We start from the raw sequence: 18,136 nt of genomic DNA on the forward strand, positions 1-18,136 counted from the left end.
CTCTGCCTACTCTTTTGAAAATTCAGTGTTTTTTCTGTATGCAGAGCCATTCTCTGTAAAATTGATTTCGGAATATGTTTCACTGCCATTTTAAAAAAAAAAATGAGATGCTATTTCACAACCTTATTGTCAATTTGAAAACCGTTGCTATGCCTGTAATTTTAATGCAAAGTAATTTGAAGTTTTGAAAAAATATATCAAGCAATAGTTTTAAAGGTTCAGTTTCAATCCTGGTATCTGTTACAGTATCATCTTCTATTTTTGTTTCAAAGAGAAGCTGTCACAAGCAGAACAACCATTATTATATTGCAAAAGCTGTCTTCTTTTTTCATAGAAATGCTTCTGACTTTCGTCATGTCAGGTACTTGGATGGAAATGCTAAGTTTTATCGCCAGACAATACTGTTGGGTTTCTTTCCTAATCCAGGTATAAGACTATTTCTTGGTAGCATTATATGACTCATATGTCTTCAGGTATTCCTATTAAAAAATGTTTTCATATACTAATTCATGTGTTTAAAGTGGCCCAAGAATTTTGAATGTTTTATCAACGAACCAGATCCATTCATTGTTAAAATTTGAGGGACCATTGTGTAATAACCATTCTATACTTTTCTCTTTGAAGTTCTCTGATATGCTGTCTGCTATGCCTGTTCGATCTATAAATTTTGTTGTATAGATTATGGAAGTTGCAGTTGTAGGCCTCACTAGACATTGCAAATTGTGAAAGTGAATGCAAAATTTACTGACAATAAATATGAAATTACTAAGAACTTGCTTATGTTAGTGTTGCTTTATGTTCTTTTAACAGTGGGTATTGATCTTGTTTTTTTTTTCTTGTCTTGTTTTCATATGCCATTCTTTCTCAGAAATGAATGCTCTGTTCAATCAGCGTTGTGTTAACTACCATGGGAAGGTATGGCACTGATGAATTATACCATAACTTTTCAGTCATGATCTTTAACTTTTTTCTGTCTCTCAGATGAAGTTGGTATCAGAATATAAAGGTGTTCTTCATAAAGTTTTATTTCAAGTTAGGCAGGTAACATATCCATACATATGCTGATTCAGATTATTGAGTAAAAACCTTCAAAATCACAGATTGGCTTTGATTCATTTGTCATTATGTTCTCATTTCCTTTTTGTTGGTATTAGCTGACTAATGAACTTGTCATTACACAGATCTAGTTGTCGTACATATGGTTTATCATGTCAATTGTGTCCTTGGGATTTAGTCTTGAGTTTTTGTTCCTCTTGTAAAAATGTAACGCCTCAAAAATTTGCCCTGCATCTGTTTTTATTTTTGTTAAGATTTGAGTGGTGTAGGTGATGAAATAGAGTGCACTCATCAAAGCTTATGAATACAGACATAGAAAGAGATTTTTTCCTTTTGGCATTAGCAATTGTCATGTATTCAGTTCTTGTAATGTGTAGATATGTGTAAGTCACTCACAGTGGCTTCATAATTACATTATGACCCATCTTTCCTTTAGGCATTAGCAATTGTCATGTATTCGGTTCTTGTAATCTGTAGATATGTGTAAGTCACTCATAGTGGCTTCATAATTACATTATGACCCACTCCAGAATAGCTCCATAGCTAATTTGAGATTTAGAAATCCTTGCTATGTTAGAAGTTATGTTAGAAGTTATCTTCTTCTTTGAAACCGCAACTACTAATCTCTTTCTGTGCGTGTCTTTTCTTTTTTTCACCTTAATCTCTGTTGTTTAAAAATCTTATTCCCTTGGAGGTGAAGAGTTCAAATACTCTTGTAGGTATGTATGTTGGAGTTTATTAACTAATTCTATGATTAGGAGAAATTGTAGTCTACTTATTAGCATAAGTTTCCCAATATTTTTGGGCATGTCCACTGAAACCACATTTTATTTTTTATTTTTTATGAAGGATGTAAAAATTTTATAAAAGAGGGAGATAAATATACAAATCTTACTAAGTGGGCCTTCCTCCAAAACAAGGTGTTGGAGTGAAACACCCAACTTAGCCTGAGTATCTGCCAAGTGATTGGCAGACCTAGGGATGTGATTCCAAGTACAGTTCAAAAGAGAAGTTATATTACATATTTCAAAGTAAATGTCCGAATGCCGCCTGAGAGGATTGTTTGCCTTTGCGCCACTCAATGACAATCTTGGAGTCGCTTTCAATGAGGGGGCCCACAAGATGGCCCTGGAGGACCTGAAGCCTGTTGAGTAATCCGGAGAGTTTTGTAGTGGTAGAGTCGGTGACTCCCAGCTGGCCATTAGCAACCAACTCTTCCATGCTATTAATTAACCAGCTTATGACAAGTATTTCCTCTTTTAGCCACTTTTGGTAGGAGGTGTCTTCTCATTAGTAGACGGAGGAGGCTTAGTCAGGTGTCCAGCCAGATCTCTAGGAATAAAAAAATGTTTAACCGGCTGACACACCTAATGTAAGAAGGATACCACTAGACCAAACGGCCATTGGTATGCTTGCTGAGTTAAGAGACTAAACTCAAGGATTTGTTTAAACTCTGCCATGGTTGGCTAAAAAACCAGAAAATTTGAATCCTAAAACACTTGAAGCAACTTATGAATACAAAAGATGTGGCCAACTGCAACCAAAAATGCCAACTTGTATGAGCTAGAAGGCAAGATCTTGTATCAGTATTGCAACAATACTCTTGCATGAAAAACTTGACGTGCATTTCATGCATGAGTTGTTTTAATTCATGTGTGGACAGGTTTCAAACCACAACGATTTTTAAAAGAGAACAGCCATGAAAATATATATAATAAACATGTAAAAAGTATTGCAGCAATCAGAGACTTAAGTAAGGAATAAAACCAAACCCTAATTTAGGGTTTCAAGCAACAAAAACTGGCTATAGGAGCACGAGGCTGTAAGTTTAAATTCAACTAAGAAAAGAAGTCTTCTAACTCCTACAAGGCATTAACAATCCTGAAAAAAACAGACTTTGATGTAATGAAGAGTTTAGACTGAAAAAGCTAGGATTCGATGTTCTGTAATCCTAGCTTATCAAGAATAAACATGCATATAGAAGACTGAATGTTATGCCTTTTAAACTCGACTAAATTCTGGAATTTTTCTGAGAAAAAAAAGAGATCTTACTGGTACTTTTCTGGCTAGGGTGTGGCTGGAATTTGAATGCTGCTTTCTGGCATTCATGCCGCCTCTTGTTGTCCTCCATTCTAGCTTGTAGTTGAGATTTAGAGCAACTTATTTGAAACCATGGAAAGCCTGCTTTAATACCATGTTAGATTCTAGGGTTTCATTCCTTGACTGGGCTTGTTGTGGTGGAGAAGGAGAAGAAAACTAGAACAGAAAATAGGAGAGGAGGAGAACATGTGAAGAAGATACTAGGAAAACCGAGGAGTAAGTGGCTCCCTTGGATTTGTCGGTTGACTTCAAACCTCTAATTAGTATAGGTCAAGCCTCATAATGTAGGTCAAGTCATTTGACCTTGACAGGAGTTCCACTTTGGTTGGACCTTACGATTTTTATGTCTAATCACATCTTGAGTTCTAGACCCTTGATCAAGGTTCGGATTTAGTGATCAAATTTGTGTCTACAATAATAAAGTCATCTCCCTTGGGAATGGCTCTAATAGTAGGTATGGTAATGCTTTGCCTTTCTTTTTGACATGTATCAGTGGAGAATACTCCAAACACCAATCTCCAGCAGACCAGCAACCTTCGTGCCTATATCTTACAATTTAACCTTTCTTATCAATACTTTTCAGCTAAAAACTGTCCAGGGAGGGAGATCTTTGTTGTTTATAATGTGAAACAGTTTTTCTTGAGTTGTTTGTGTGAAGCTTTTTTCTTTTAACCAATTCAGAATGTTAGGCAAGCTCTTGCCATGTTGCGTTTATTATGTTCTTTTGCTTCTTTAACACGATTTATTGTGAGTTGTATTTGATGTTGAGTAAGTAATCTTTTTATGGGTTATTTGCAGGCTTATGAAAGATTTGATGCTGCTTCAGTTACTGGGGCTGATGATGCCCGCTTTGATTTTTTTGCAAAGAAGGTGAAATGATATTATCTTAATGTTTATATTTTAACTTCTATATGTCCTAAATATACTGCTTGTTCCATATTACATGCTTATATAACTATTTCTTAGAAGTTTGCCTAGTCAAATGGGAGATATTTTTTATCAGGTTTGAAGCTCTCAATTTCTTGTTGTGGGGTGTTCTATCCCATTGCGATGGGCTTAGTCAATTTGTTGCTTTCCTTTGGTTTTTTCATATATACTCCATTCTTGTGTCTCTTACTCTCTTAGGCAAAGTTCATTTAGAAAAACAAGAGAAACAATTATACAAGAACAATTAAACTAGGTTGGGGTGAAAATAACTTCACTATTTGGTTAATCTCTTGCTTTTATCTTTGTTGGAATTTTTTGAGACTGTGAAAGACTTAGGCCTCAATAATTCTCTTTTAGTGAAACGTATTGCTCCACTCAAATGTGGTTTACGATTGTTAGTCTAAGATGTGACAAGTGGTGCTCGCAATGGAGTGAATGAGTGAGAGAACTGATAAGTGGGAGCCAAAGAAGTATTCATGTTTTGAATAGTAATTTCCTTTTAATTTGGAGTTGGTCCTATTGGATTGAGCCATATTACTTACCAAAATGACTAGCAACTTAGGAAACTTATTACTTAACCTTGTAAGTCAATAAATTTTCTTAACATTTATGAATGGGACTTTTCCCTTTCAATACCCTCAACAGAGAACAAATTGTGCCTTGGGCTACACTAGCATCGAGCTCTGATACCATTGTTTGATTGAGCTTGGTTCTATCTAAAAAAACTAGCTACTTAGGAGGCCTATTGTTCAACATTATAACCTAATACCATTTCTTAACATTTATTAATGCGGGACTTTTCCAGCTCAACAGTTTCCTTACAAAACTTGCTAACTAGAAGGTCAAGTACACATTTATAAAGAAAAATCAAGAGGTTGTGACCCCTTTTTACACTTTTGGGAAGAAATGGTTTTTAATAAATAAAGGTAGTTATCTCTTGTTGTTAGGGTTTTGCTCCCCTGATTTCTGTATTGTTCTCTCTGTTAATATATACATCATTTTCAAAAAATAAAAATAAATAAAGGTAGTTTTTAGGAAGAACTGCAATGGTTTTTTTGAGTGGGAAAGAGTCCTATATTGAGAAATATTAAGAAAAGTTAATGGTTTTAAGATTGGGGAATATACCCCTAAATGATTAGTCATTTTGGGATGGAACGGGTTCATCCCAACAGTGGTATCAGATCTGGATGTGAGCATGGATTGAGGCCCCATTTGTGTTCCCTATGTTATTTGTCTGTTGTGGGTTCCATGAGACGGGAGGCTGTGTGCTGTTTGCTTTGTTCGGAGTTTGTGAACACGTCTTAGGCCTGTTATGTGTAAGCTTGGATGCAAGGGGGAGTGTTGAGTGGGAAAAAGGTCCCTCGTTGTAAAATGTTGTTATGAGGTTGAGTTATAAGCCTCCTAAATTACTAGTTATTTTGAGATAGAGCTAGACTCAATCCAACAGGTTTGAACCTTGTCTTAGCTCAATTTCACTCTATTACCCGGTCACATATTCCTAGTTTTCTCTACAGGAGTCAGTCAGTGAAATTCACACAAAAAAAAAAGGAAAAAAAAACAACATAAAGATGAACAATCTAGGTGGACATCAAGGGAGACTCGCATATTGGAGTGATTTCACAGGGAACTATGCGATCCCCTAGAAGATTCAACATGTGATCTATGATTGTCACAAATTGCTGCGGCCTTGCACCTCTTTTATTAGCATATGTATTGGGAAGTAAATGGGATTGTAGATGCCCTCTCTAAGACGGTGTGATGCATGCTGCTAATAGTAATTTCAGGGTCATTATTTATTTATTTTTTGGGGCGGTTTTGTTGTTAGTCAACTTTATTTTTTTCCAACTTGTATTACTGCTTCTGTGAACCTGATTGACTAATATCTTCCTGTTAGTCCTGATTCCCCTATCATATGTCCCTCTTGAAAAGTGAAAAATATGGAGAAATAGAGAAAGATAGAAAAGAAGGGAAAGGAGAGTTAGAAGAGTCTGCGTTGAGGAGCAGCTCTCGTTGTGGCTGAATCCAGACCCGAAGTTTTCTTATAAATTCACTTAAGTTATCATCATACAAAAAAGACATACATGCCCCTGTATTTATCACCCTGACTGCACAGCAGAATGACAATGAAGGTTGAACCAAATAGTGCTAACATAAGACACTAGGCTAACTGGTAAAGTCTATTATTAGAGTTTCTATCTAAGTTTTTTGTTGGAATCCTTTCTTTTACAGTTTAGGAAGTGACAATTCAGTGGTTATTGTGGAACTACAATAGAAATCTGGAACCAAACTACACTTTGCAATCTATCTTCCTCGCCTGCCAACTTCCAATTTTTAATGTCTCAATACTTAGTGGGCTCGCAAGAAGTCCCTTGGCTTTGCCCCATGGAAGAGCTCAATGACATCCCCTGTTCAGTGGAGATTGGAGCTCTTATGTTGCATTATCCTTTCACAAGCATGTGGATGTTGTCCTTTGGGAACTGCCCTCCTCGATTCCCTCAAATTGAACTTGGATGCAAGTTCAATTGGGAACCTGGGGCCATCAGGATGCATTGGTGCTGAACTTGAAAAGGATTCACAAGCTTGTATTTTGGCCCTCTCAGAACAATGGTTTCAAATGGAGATGAACTTAGATCTTTCTTATCTGGGCTAAAATTATGCTAGCAGCGATTTTAAGACTGGAGGATATACATTGTAGGTGATTCTGCTCTAGTCATAGGATGGTGCTCGAAGAATGATAGCGGCCTTGGTGTTTTGTTCATCTTCTAGATCAAATTTTTACCATTTGTAGTGACCTGGATGTTTCCTGGTTTCATGTTTGAAGATCCGCTAATGGCCTTGCCTATAATCTTCCTGAAGAGGGGGCTAATCTTCAGCAGCTTGTTGTTGATACCTGTTAGCTGTTTGTTTTCTCTTAATAAAGATTTCACACTTAAAAAAAAAACAATTGTAGTTGAGAAGTTTAGTCCTAGAAAACATATTTTAGAAAATCTATAGTTGTTTTAATGTCTATTAATAGGTGAATCCCGTTGTAACATTGGCTAAGTTTTGAATAATTAATATTGATTTTCATTTTTGGTTGTTGGAGCACCATTACTTCTCTTTCTTTTTTCTGAGAACAATTTCTTAAGAGGCTTTCTTCCCTTGTGTTAGCTACAAAGTTGAACATGTAAGTTCAAGTTCTTCTCTTTGTACTTCAAAATCAGGAAGTACTTAGTTTTTTTTTTTTTTTTTTGAGTAATGTGCAACTCTCTAATCAGCCATTGCTACCCCATGTTCCCTGTATTCTATGCATATGGTCATAAGTTTCTTCTGGCTTTTCTTAGTAGTTGAATTTTCGAAATGGAAGTATATAATAGGTCATATTTTGATTTTGATGTTGTTCTTCTCGTAGGTATTCCCCAAAATTAAGGACTCAATTCAGGTAATTTGCCATCAAAAGTAAAATAACTTAATTGTCTCGAATTGATTTATAACAAATATTCTATTTTGTACATTACCTTTTATGTCATTTGTGATAAATTTGAAATTCTTGTAGGGTGGAGTTTTACTGTTTATCAGCTCATACTTTGAATTTGTGAGGCTACGAAATTTTTTGAAGGCACAGAATACTTCTTTCTGTTCTCTCATGGAGTGAGATTCCACTCTTTGCTTTTTTATTCTATGATTTACTCATCTCTTTAGTGATCATATCACCGACAAAGTGAAGAGTAAAAGTTATTAAACTCTTGTATGCTACTTCGTTCTAGCCACACAAAACAAAGTGATATATCGCGTGCAAGGAGCAATTTTTTTCATGGTAAACAGAAGATCATGCTGTACACTGAGAGAGCTTACTTTTATTACAGATATAAGGTAATTTCCTCTGCTCAAATATGCTGTGAATTAAAGGAAAAGCTGTTTATGAAATAACAAGAAATTGTTAAGCTCATTAATTTTTATTTTTTTATTTTTATGGAAATGCAGATTCGTGGTGTTAAGAATTTAATCATCTACTCTCTTCCAGAGAGAAAAGAGTTTTACCCTGAGGTATTAGCCTTTTAGAATCCTATTTTTCTTGTTTATTTTGAAAGTTGCTGGGTACTGAAAGATTTGAATGCCTGTGGATTGATTCTCTTCCAGATTTTGAATATGGTCGAAGACTCAACCGACATGAGTTGCACTGTTCTCTTCACGCCCTTTGATAAATTCCGGGTATGATATTTTCTGTGTCAGTTGTACGAGTTTTTCTCTTTTTCTTCTCTTTTTCTATGTAGCTGTTCTTTGCGTACACCATCACTCTCTTCAGATTTAGAAAACCATCTTAAAAGATGGGAAGCATCAGGAATTTAGGGTTATACCCATGCTGACGTCTGTGTTAACTTTCAGCTTGAAAGAATTGTTGGAACGCCTGCAACAAAAAGGATGTTGTCATCCAATAAGGATATGTTTGTCTTCTGTTGATACCATGAGAAAACAAGGGAAGAGTTCAGTGCGGCAAGTTCAGAATTTTGTATCGATAAAGCTGCCAAAGTTGGTTGCAAGCCCTTGATCACATGATCCAGAAAATTGGTATTCAGAAGAGAAACAGTTCTATTTTTGAGAGTTTGGAGTTTAGCTGTTATCATAGGGGTCTGGTACCAAGCTATATCAGGAGAAATAGTGGTGATACTGGCTTGGAGTTAAATCATTAGGTTTTGATAAGTTTGCAGAAGACGGCAGCCGGCGAGTTCTTAAAACTTTTTAGTTCTTTGCTATATGTTTCCCACTAATGTAAGCTGATTATAAAGTGTAAACTGAAAAGGCATTCATTTTTTTTATTAGTTTTATCTTTTTTATTTAAATTCCATATTGTTAGTTACACATATGATCTAATATGAAAAGTTATTTGGATGAAATATGTGAAATGGTTATCTCAGTCGTAGATCATGATCTGATGGCTGAGATAGTCATTGATCTGATGGTTAAGATAGTCGTTGATCGAACAGTTGGGATAACCGTTGGTCATGATCGGATGGTTGAGATAACGTTTCGTAAAATTGACATTCCAGTTGAATTCGGTTTGCGTCAATGAAGGGAGAAATTTAGGAATAATTGTACAGATTTGCAGTTTTTTTGTTCGATTTACACATTAGCTTGATTCATGAAGAGGTGGATTCGTTGACCTGGATGGTTTGGCTATGTTTTCTTACAGAAAAAAAGAGAAAGAAATCCAAAACTGAAAACAGGTAGGAGAAAATACCGTTTCTGATGGGTGTTAGTGATCGCCCTTACAAAATTAACTGCTTGACCAGTCTAGTTGCTTATATTTGGGCCTCGGTTCAGGGCTTTATTTGTTGTCGAGGACTATAAATTCGTACTTTCTTTCGTCTCCTTCAGTTGAATCGCTTTTTATTTCTGTAGGCAAGTCTCCACCCAAGGAGGAAGATGGGAGTGTTCACTTTTGTTTGTCGAAATGCGGACGATGAATGGACAGCAAAGCAACACTCTGGAGATCTAGAGGCCTCAGCTTCTACGACTTACAAATTACAGAGGAAACTGGTGCAAGCAGCTCTGTCTAGCGATTCATCCGGTGGCATCCAGTCGTCCTTTTCCTTGATCACTCCCACTTCCGCTGTATTTCAAGTCAGTTAATGTTTTTTTTTTTTCAAATTGTTCTTCCCCGGGCATCAACTGCTTTGGTTCTATCCTTTTACCTCTTTTGTGAGCCTACTCCCGTGATTGTTTCTGATTCCATGGTGATGTGTTTGGTTCAAATATGTCTAACATTAGGTTCTAAAATATTGCGAAAGATTGTGACTATTGAACTCATCTCGAACCTAACAATGTAAAAAATAGAAGAAATCCAGCTTCCACAAAAAATCAACCCGTAACTCACTTTACAAGCGAGGTCAGATCTATTGAACTCTCCAAAATAATTTGGTTGAGCGAGAAACTTTCCAGAGCCCAATATAGCAGTAGAAACCCTTTTCCTCTATGTGCTGGATTATTTCTTAAATGATCGCTTCTGTTTATCTGCCATCGCTTCAGCAGTAACCCGCAGCCCACATAGCCAGTACCCCCAATTCTTCAGTCTTTAGAGATGGATCTCTAACAACCGTCACAGGCAAACTCAAGAGTTTGTACTCACACTACCTGTTACATATGAAGACAGCAGTGGTAAACATTTTTAGAATCAGGAGACCTTAGTCAACCAAACATTTTCAATGTAAAAATTAGAAAAACCTGAAAGAACCAGAAATCAGACTGTTCTGCATCTCATCAGAAGTCCTTGCCCAATTGCAAAATCCTGTTAATCACAGCAAAGCTCAGAGTGTAATTCAGGACTCTTGAGTAACCTGATACCAATTTAGGAATCGCAATAATCCAGAATGCTTGGTTTTAATTCAGTTGTTTTTTAGTTCCAAAAATATCATCTTACACGAAAGTGCCCTTTTTTAGGTGATCATTGGTGGTGGTGCCTTTATTGGAGGTGGGGATGTTGCAGCACCAGTAGGCTCCAGTGTTGGTTGCAACACCAGAGGCTCCACCTGCTGAAGAGAAGAAAGAAGAGAAAGTAGAGGAGAGCGACGAAGACATGGGATTCTCTCTCTTGGATTCTCTCTCTTTGATTAGTATACCATTGAGTTCTGTTAGCTACATTTTTCTTTTTTCTTGGGTAAATTTTTCTGGTATTTATGATCAAAGTGATTTTGAAATGTGAGGACTAGATGAGAATTATGAAGAATGTTTTTTCCCTAAAAATATCACATTCTGACTACAAATTTCTTTCCCATCAAAATTCTAGATTTTGCAATAAATTTATAAAGCTTTCACGAACTATCAAATGAGAAAATCAAAGTTTCTGACATGGACAGATTTGTACATCACCTTCATGTTTCTATATTCTGTTTACTTTTGAGCTCTACTTCCAATTGCAAATTCACTTGCACTTAGGGGGGTTAGTCAATAATGAAGTTGAAATGAAGTTCACGTATATCATATAGTTCATTCAATTAGGCCGTTAGTGGTACACCAACGCCAACATCATTTAAAAAATGCAGGTAATTATCTCAGGCTGTAATCGTGGAATCATGATTCAGCCCAAAATTTTGAATCATTCACTTGAAGCAAATTTTTGGGGCGCGTCTTTCCTTCCTCGACGAATTTTCTTTCTTTTTTGCACTCTCTTCTCCCTCTCGGCCTTCTTCCGACTCTCATTTTTTTTTCTCCCACTCTCATTTTCCTCTCGCTCTCTTCTTCCTCTAGTCTTCACACTCCCTTCGACTTCTCTCTCTTGGCCTTCCTCCCCCGAATTTTTTTTCTCCCTCTCGGCCTTCGTCGCATAGCTGCCATGGTGGAGCCTCCATCGCAAAGCCTCTCGACCTTCCTTTCTTCTCCCTTTCGAAGTACCATTGCCTCTGGTGTACCGTCGGAGTGCCGCCTCTATTGTCGTTGCCTGCTTGACCGCCGTTGTGTCCCTGCCATATCGGTGCCGTGAGGAAGTCAACGTTGTTGATTTAATTTTTTCTAAGTTAGGAAAAATTAAACCAACGTTATTTATTAATTATATTTATTTTTTAAATATTGTATTATATTAGTGATTTAATAGTGGTAATTAAAATATTATTAAATCAAGTATTTGATCAATTATTTTGGTTTAATTAGCCTATTTTTATTTTGGTTTAATAAAACCTATTTTCTAGCCATTAACCTCCCCTAATTTGATGATTTTAATATTAAAGGTACGAACTCATTGTTATATTCCAAGGCATAAACGTGTGATTTTATGCTGTAAATTGTGGACTATTACGAGTAATTCAGTTCATTTTCAAGCATGTTTTAATTTTTAATTATATATATATTATTAATAATCTATCCTAGGTTATTAATAAATTTATATATTTATTTATTTATTTATTATATTAATTAATTTTATTACTATATTAAATTAAAATTTTAAAACTGGTAATTAAAATATTGTTAAAGAAAGCATTTGATCAATTATTCTGGTTTAATTATCCCATTTTTTAATTAATTAAACTAATCATTTTTAATTTTGTAAAAAATATTATTAATTAATACTACATAAAATCATCTTCTGTTATTTTTTACTTTATTTTTTTATAATTTATTATAGTCACACGTAATTATTATAATATTTTATAATAAACTATAACCATTAATTAATATAATATAGTATTTCATTAGTTAGTATATTAATATATTTTAATACTACATTAAATCACATATTAGTATAGTAACCATGTTTATTTTGGTTAATTATCTGTTTAGGTATATGTTTTATTTAAGTATATTATAAAAAGTTTCTCATTCTCTTGTTTACATCATATTTTTCATTTTGGGACATTAACACTGGAATTTGTTTTCCATTGCACTTGAACTCATCTATACTAACACCCATGGAAGAGTTGAAGTTGAATCAAATCATTGCCTTGAATTTGAAGTCTAAGGGGGGGGGGGGGGGGGGGGGGGGGGGGGGGGGTCAGTCCACAATGAAGTGGAATGAATTCCCCCCACATTACTTAGTTCATTAAATAATGGCATTAGTGTAGGATGAATTACATTGAAGTGAGATTACACCACTTCATTCGCTCAGGCAAAAATCGGGGAAAGCTGATTCATACCTATTTTGCGAATCAATCGATTGAAGTGCGCGACATGCGTTGCTCCTTCTCTCCCCCCGTGATCCTTCAACAAAGTTTTTTTTCTCCTCCCTCTTCCCCCAGCCCCGTCAGCCTTCCTCTCCTCTCCCTCTCGACCTCTGTCGCAGAGCACGGGAGGCCGAGCCTTTGTCGCAGAGCCTCTCGGCCTCCCGGCCTCCCGGCTTCACATTATATTGTTACAATTTTGTATACATTGTAATCTGATTTTGTATATATTTTAAATTATAAATACTATCCAATTACTAGCGTGTACATAATTATTTTTACGATCGTATGTTATTTTTATTGAAAGACAAACATGTGTCTTGGTGTAACATTATATTGTTAAAGTTTTGTATATATTTTAAATTTTAAATTTGTTAACTGCTCTTATTTATTAATTCATTTATTCAGTCAATACAAGGCCAAATAATGAAGATAGAATATTGATGCATGTAATTGGGTACTCGAGAGCTTATTTAATATCAGTATTTAAAATACAAAAAAAAAATGCTTTAGCAACTAAAACACCTAAACAAAAGTAAGCACAAAACTAGATGTTAGTTCACATAAATGTATAGTAAAACTAAAGGTGTTAATGTCAATGCAAAAAATAATATAATTATTGTAAAATATATTCAAAGTAAGTTTAGAAATGAATAAAGAAAACATGTACTTAATAGCTATATCTGAAAATAGATAAACCTAAAAGGTATTAAGAAGGCTTTCCAAGGGATTTGACTTGGTTGTTTATCAATGGGAATGAAACTTAGGATTTTGGTGGATCAATCATGGTATCAAGTCACTTGAGAAAGATTCAGGCGCGAACTTAGTCTTCTTGTTTGTGTCCACGTCTCAAATGATCGCCTCAGAGTAGACCCATCTTCCAAGAACTCTATCAGCTCCTAAATGTTTGTATAACCACCACTACTTCTGGCCCAAATACAAGACCGATGTATGGAAATGATCATTGCTACCTATCTTTCTCAAAAAGAATTGATACTGCAATGATCCATCATAATCCCGAGGTCAATCCCATGGATATCAGCCTCGTCAAATAATCTCAAGAATTTGTTTCCAAAATAAAAAAATATTCAGTTCATGACAACCGTTAAAACACTTCAATTCATTTCCGCAACTATAGGTTTGATTTTTTGTTCGTAGTTCAACTCCCACTGAAATCAAGCATTTATGTCATCCATGGAATCAAAAGTGTTGACTAGTCGTTTCTGGAAAGACACATTATCTTTTCAAACTTCATAAATTATAGCAGAGAGAAAGTTTGTGTGCCAGCAAGTCCAAAGATTTCAGATGACCCCATGTCATTGCGACCCAAAATTCCAAACAAAAACCTCTAACGAGGAAGCTACTCCACACAATAGATTACGGAGTATCAAAAAGAGATCATGTCATAACAAACCAAATTTTTAAGTATTTAGGAAAATAATCAACAACATTCAACAACCACGTCTTACCCTACATACCTAAAAACGCAAGCTTCATAACAAAGGAATCTGAAATATGCTACTAGTTCTAAACATTATGCACATAACGGACTATTCCAAGCATTTCTTATAAACACACGTTTACTAGCTTTACAATATTGGTAAACCATGAAAGAAGCAGGATCATACCTTCATCTTCAAGACTATTGCTACCAAACTTACAAGTCTCAACTGTACGGTGGCATGTCCCTTATCCAAATTTCTCCTTGTGACTGGTAAAAGGCTTTTAAAATACACTGTTATCAACTGAGCACAATACGAAACCAATGGCCTGTATGCACTCCTTAACAATTCTGAGGCAATGATTACTAAACAAAATGCCATTATATTTTTCTTTTAGTAAAAGAACAAAAAAAAAATATTTTTAATGCAAGATACAAGAACAAATATTATACACTATATTGAAACAATAAATAGAAATTTGAGCATATTGTTTGGCCTTGGGAAGACTCAGGAACAAAAATCAATTCAATATAAATTCAAAAAAGCGTACAATAGCTGCATCTAATCAAGCATATACTTTACCTTCATTAAGCAATAGTTTGACCCAAGAAACAATGTGTTTCCCCTATGTATACTTGTGCAACAAATGGAGTACTCTTATGCGAGTAAGCAAGACCTCTGGCTGCTTATCGCTGCAAGTTTCAAGATTTAATGCAGCATGTAATTTGCAAGTTGGTCCTTGATCATTATCTACCACACAAGCCCACATCAAATCTATTACTCTCATTAATAATTAGAGTCACAAACAAATATTATACGTTCCATAAGATACTAAAATAATGCCCTTTTAGGTCAACTACTTGAAGATAATTTTTTATAGTTCTATCAATGCACATACAGTTTCCAAGAACAATATTATGCATTCGACTATAACAAACTTACATGTTGGAGATAAGACTTTTTATTCTTTATTTGAAAGATAATATTTAGATGGTACTGCCAAATAATAATTGTTTTTTTTCAAAAGGTTATAATTGTTCACAAATGTGGTCCTTAATAGAAGTATCCATCTAGCTGGGATATCACATTAGATAAGTAGAAGAATTCGTTTGTTTTTGTAGACTATGATGTCTTTTGAACAAGCAAACAAAAATGATAGAAAGGTGGGAGGGCAATTAAACATCAACCAAGGAAACAACTAAAGAACTAAAGGGGCATGTTGTGCCCATACACATGACATTGACGACACGTGCCCTCATTGGCTGAGGGAATCATCTATAATCTGCCAAATAGAGAGTCTATATGTTAAGAAATTGGGAGATATCTTAAGCCTCAACAAAGATATTACTACAACCTCCAAGAATGGTCAAGAGACTTCTGCGTCTAGTCAATAACAAGCATAAAATCCCATTCAACAATAGAAGGCAGATCAAAATGGTCGTCCTCAATCCACAACCATGAAGCATAGTTTGACATCTGCTTCAAGAGAATATGTCCATGATGACCTCTAATCACAACACAACCTAACCAGGATTACAAAAGAAACTTCCACCAAAGGTGTGTATTCATCGCCTAGGGGAGGGATCCAACTGACCATTTTTTTAATTTGTGACAGGCATGATAACAATACATTCTAGTTGCAAATCACGGTGATTCACAATGATAATTTGCAGCATACAAACTAACCTACTATTTGGATCAGCTTCAAGGGCTTTCTTAATGTCCAACTTAGTCATGTCCAAGTTAGACAGTTTCATGTATGCTTGGATTCTCCTAAACAATGCTTTGATGTCGTGAGACGCAACATATAACACCTGAAAATGAGCCCTATAAACAAAGGAAAAATGAAATATAACACAATATCTACATCCTAGATGTTGAAAGGCCTTCTCATAAGACCTAAGAAGAGGAGTAGAAGAAAGAGAGAGAAAATATACAACAAGTATAAGACAACAGATGAGTGGATAAAAAGTTAGACATAGGGTAAGATGTAGATGGTCTAGAGCAAGACCATGGTTCCTTACCAATAGTAATCAATCAGGTATCAAACGGAGGTCAAAGATAATAGGAGTAGAAGGAGAAGGAGAAAATACCTCAATAGGATTTGTAGACTCCACAAGAGAAGTGTTAGTCGATGCCATAGGTAGTTGTAGATGACTATTGTCATTGAAAAAACAAAGTGGATTCTCTAAGGGAACAATTAGCTAAGGAAACTCTGTGAAAGGGGAGAGAGCCTAGGTAAGGCAACGCCCAGTGGCTAAAATGGTTGGTCTTCAAGAAAAGTCATATTTCTTAACACAAAAATTTTAATAAGGAACAATTGTAACAAATATATCCTTTTTGAGTGCGAGAGTATCCCAAAAAAATACATTTAGTTGGTAGTATGTGGAGATGTGTCATTAAAAAAATAGATGTAGCTAAAAACTTTCAAAGGAAGGGTACAATAGTTCTTATTAGGAAACAACATAGAGTATGGTGACTTGTTCATGAGGAGTAAGAAGGGCAACAGGTTGATGTAAAAGCAAGGTGTAAGAACCGCATGAGGCTAATAAAAGTGAGTACATTCGTATACTGGGGCCTGACAAGATCAAGTAGGTGTCTGATTTTCCTTTCAACCACTCTATTATGTTTGTAGAGTGTAAACTTAAGAGCTTTGATGAATAATACCATGCTCATTGTAAAAAGATTGAAACTCACTATACATATATTCCTTTGCCTTGTCAAATTGAAGAACTTTCAATTTAGAATTGAATTGAGTAAAGATTTAAAAATAGGGGAACTTCCAAACCTATCTTTCATCACAAATAACCATGTTGCTCTAGCATAGTCAATCAACAAAGATAAAAAAGTATTTTGACTAAGAAATATTAGAGACATTGAATGGTCTCTATACATCAGTATAAACTAAAGAAAAAGGGGTAACACCCTTAATTTAAAATTGAGGAGAGTAGGTACTTCGATTGTGTTTACTCAAATGACACATTTCACGATTGAAATTAAAAACAAACTTTAATGTGGGAAACATGCAGTGGATAGACTGAAGTGAGGGATGTCCCAATCTATTGGGTTATTGAAGGGTTTCCGTTTGTGAGCTTGTTGTGGTTGTGACTGCTGGTATGTGCAGGTAATAAAATTTTTCCCTATGACCTCCACCAATTACCTATTTCATTTGCAAATCATAAAACATACAATGGATAGAAAAAAAAGTAATGGAATAATTAAACTTTTTGATTAATTGACTCATTGACATTAAATTTAATGAAAATTGAGGGACAAAAAGAGCATCTTGTAGGTGAGAGAGGATAACTTACAAGACCAATTTGAGGGAAGCAACAGAAAAAAAAAAAAAAAACAAGTTTTAACAACTTCTTGGAAGAGGAAAAATCTACTAGAGGAAACTTGGCTTTACTTACACCCAAGTAACGAAAGGTAACTCTGACAAAACAAAGAAACAATTCGAGGTGGACTCTAGAGAACTCTAAGAGAAGAGGACACCAATTGAGGAAACATACCAATTTGAGTTCATGAAAAGGTGTTCAAAAAAGGAAACTTGAGCTTTCCTGTTCATATATAGAACTTAAATGAGAAAAATCAGGTTTTTGTAGGGAAATTTACCAATTTTAAGAAGAAAACTCGAGGTCATGCAAGTTCAGTTGTGCAAGAAGACGAGGATTTCAAGATCATGCATGGGCTGAGTAAATTGTTAAAAAAACATTAATAGAGTACTACATTTTGAGGTTTTTCAATTCAGACATGGAGGATATTAAACAAAATGGTATGGATTACTTGCCTTTGTACGAATTCACATACTCAACCTGAAACCCACCCATGCAACCTTCCACGTATTCTTTGAGCAGAAACGAAGCGTTGAATCCTGAAGGAACTGCTTTGATACCATATTGTATCTTAGAATTCTATGGATGTAGCCTTAGGTACCTTCCATTGAAAAAAGGGAGAGAAGAGAAGAAGAGAGAAAGAGGAAAC

At 35.3% G+C, this 18,136-nt stretch overlaps 1 protein-coding gene and 1 pseudogene across 2 annotated transcripts in view; both read left to right on the forward strand.

The window, feature by feature from the left end:
- LOC137936664 (protein NUCLEOLAR FACTOR 1-like) overlaps positions 1 to 9,046 on the forward strand; it is a 47,985-nt gene extending 38,939 nt beyond the window's left edge. For both annotated transcript variants that reach the window (XM_068781480.1, XM_068781479.1), the window contains 10 exons: positions 362 to 426; positions 869 to 915; positions 982 to 1,041; positions 3,955 to 4,026; positions 7,475 to 7,504; positions 7,619 to 7,713; positions 7,830 to 7,935; positions 8,047 to 8,109; positions 8,203 to 8,274; positions 8,449 to 9,046. In XM_068781480.1, coding sequence (XP_068637581.1) covers positions 362 to 426; positions 869 to 915; positions 982 to 1,041; positions 3,955 to 4,026; positions 7,475 to 7,504; positions 7,619 to 7,713; positions 7,830 to 7,935; positions 8,047 to 8,109; positions 8,203 to 8,274; positions 8,449 to 8,523 — 685 coding nt within the window. In that variant the 3' untranslated portion in view covers positions 8,524 to 9,046. The remainder of the gene's footprint in view (positions 1 to 361; positions 427 to 868; positions 916 to 981; positions 1,042 to 3,954; positions 4,027 to 7,474; positions 7,505 to 7,618; positions 7,714 to 7,829; positions 7,936 to 8,046; positions 8,110 to 8,202; positions 8,275 to 8,448) is intronic.
- Positions 9,047 to 9,469: 423 nt separating this feature from the next.
- LOC137937344 (large ribosomal subunit protein P3-like) lies at positions 9,470 to 10,762 on the forward strand (annotated as a pseudogene).
- The last annotated feature ends 7,374 nt before the right edge of the window (positions 10,763 to 18,136 follow it).

Source organism: Aristolochia californica, unplaced genomic scaffold (genome assembly GCF_029961685.1).
Source record: "Aristolochia californica isolate CCGP_79_NKW_82.1479 unplaced genomic scaffold, dmAriCali1.0.hap1 SCAF_7, whole genome shotgun sequence".
In the NCBI taxonomy this organism is placed as follows: Eukaryota; Viridiplantae; Streptophyta; class Magnoliopsida; order Piperales; family Aristolochiaceae; genus Aristolochia; species Aristolochia californica.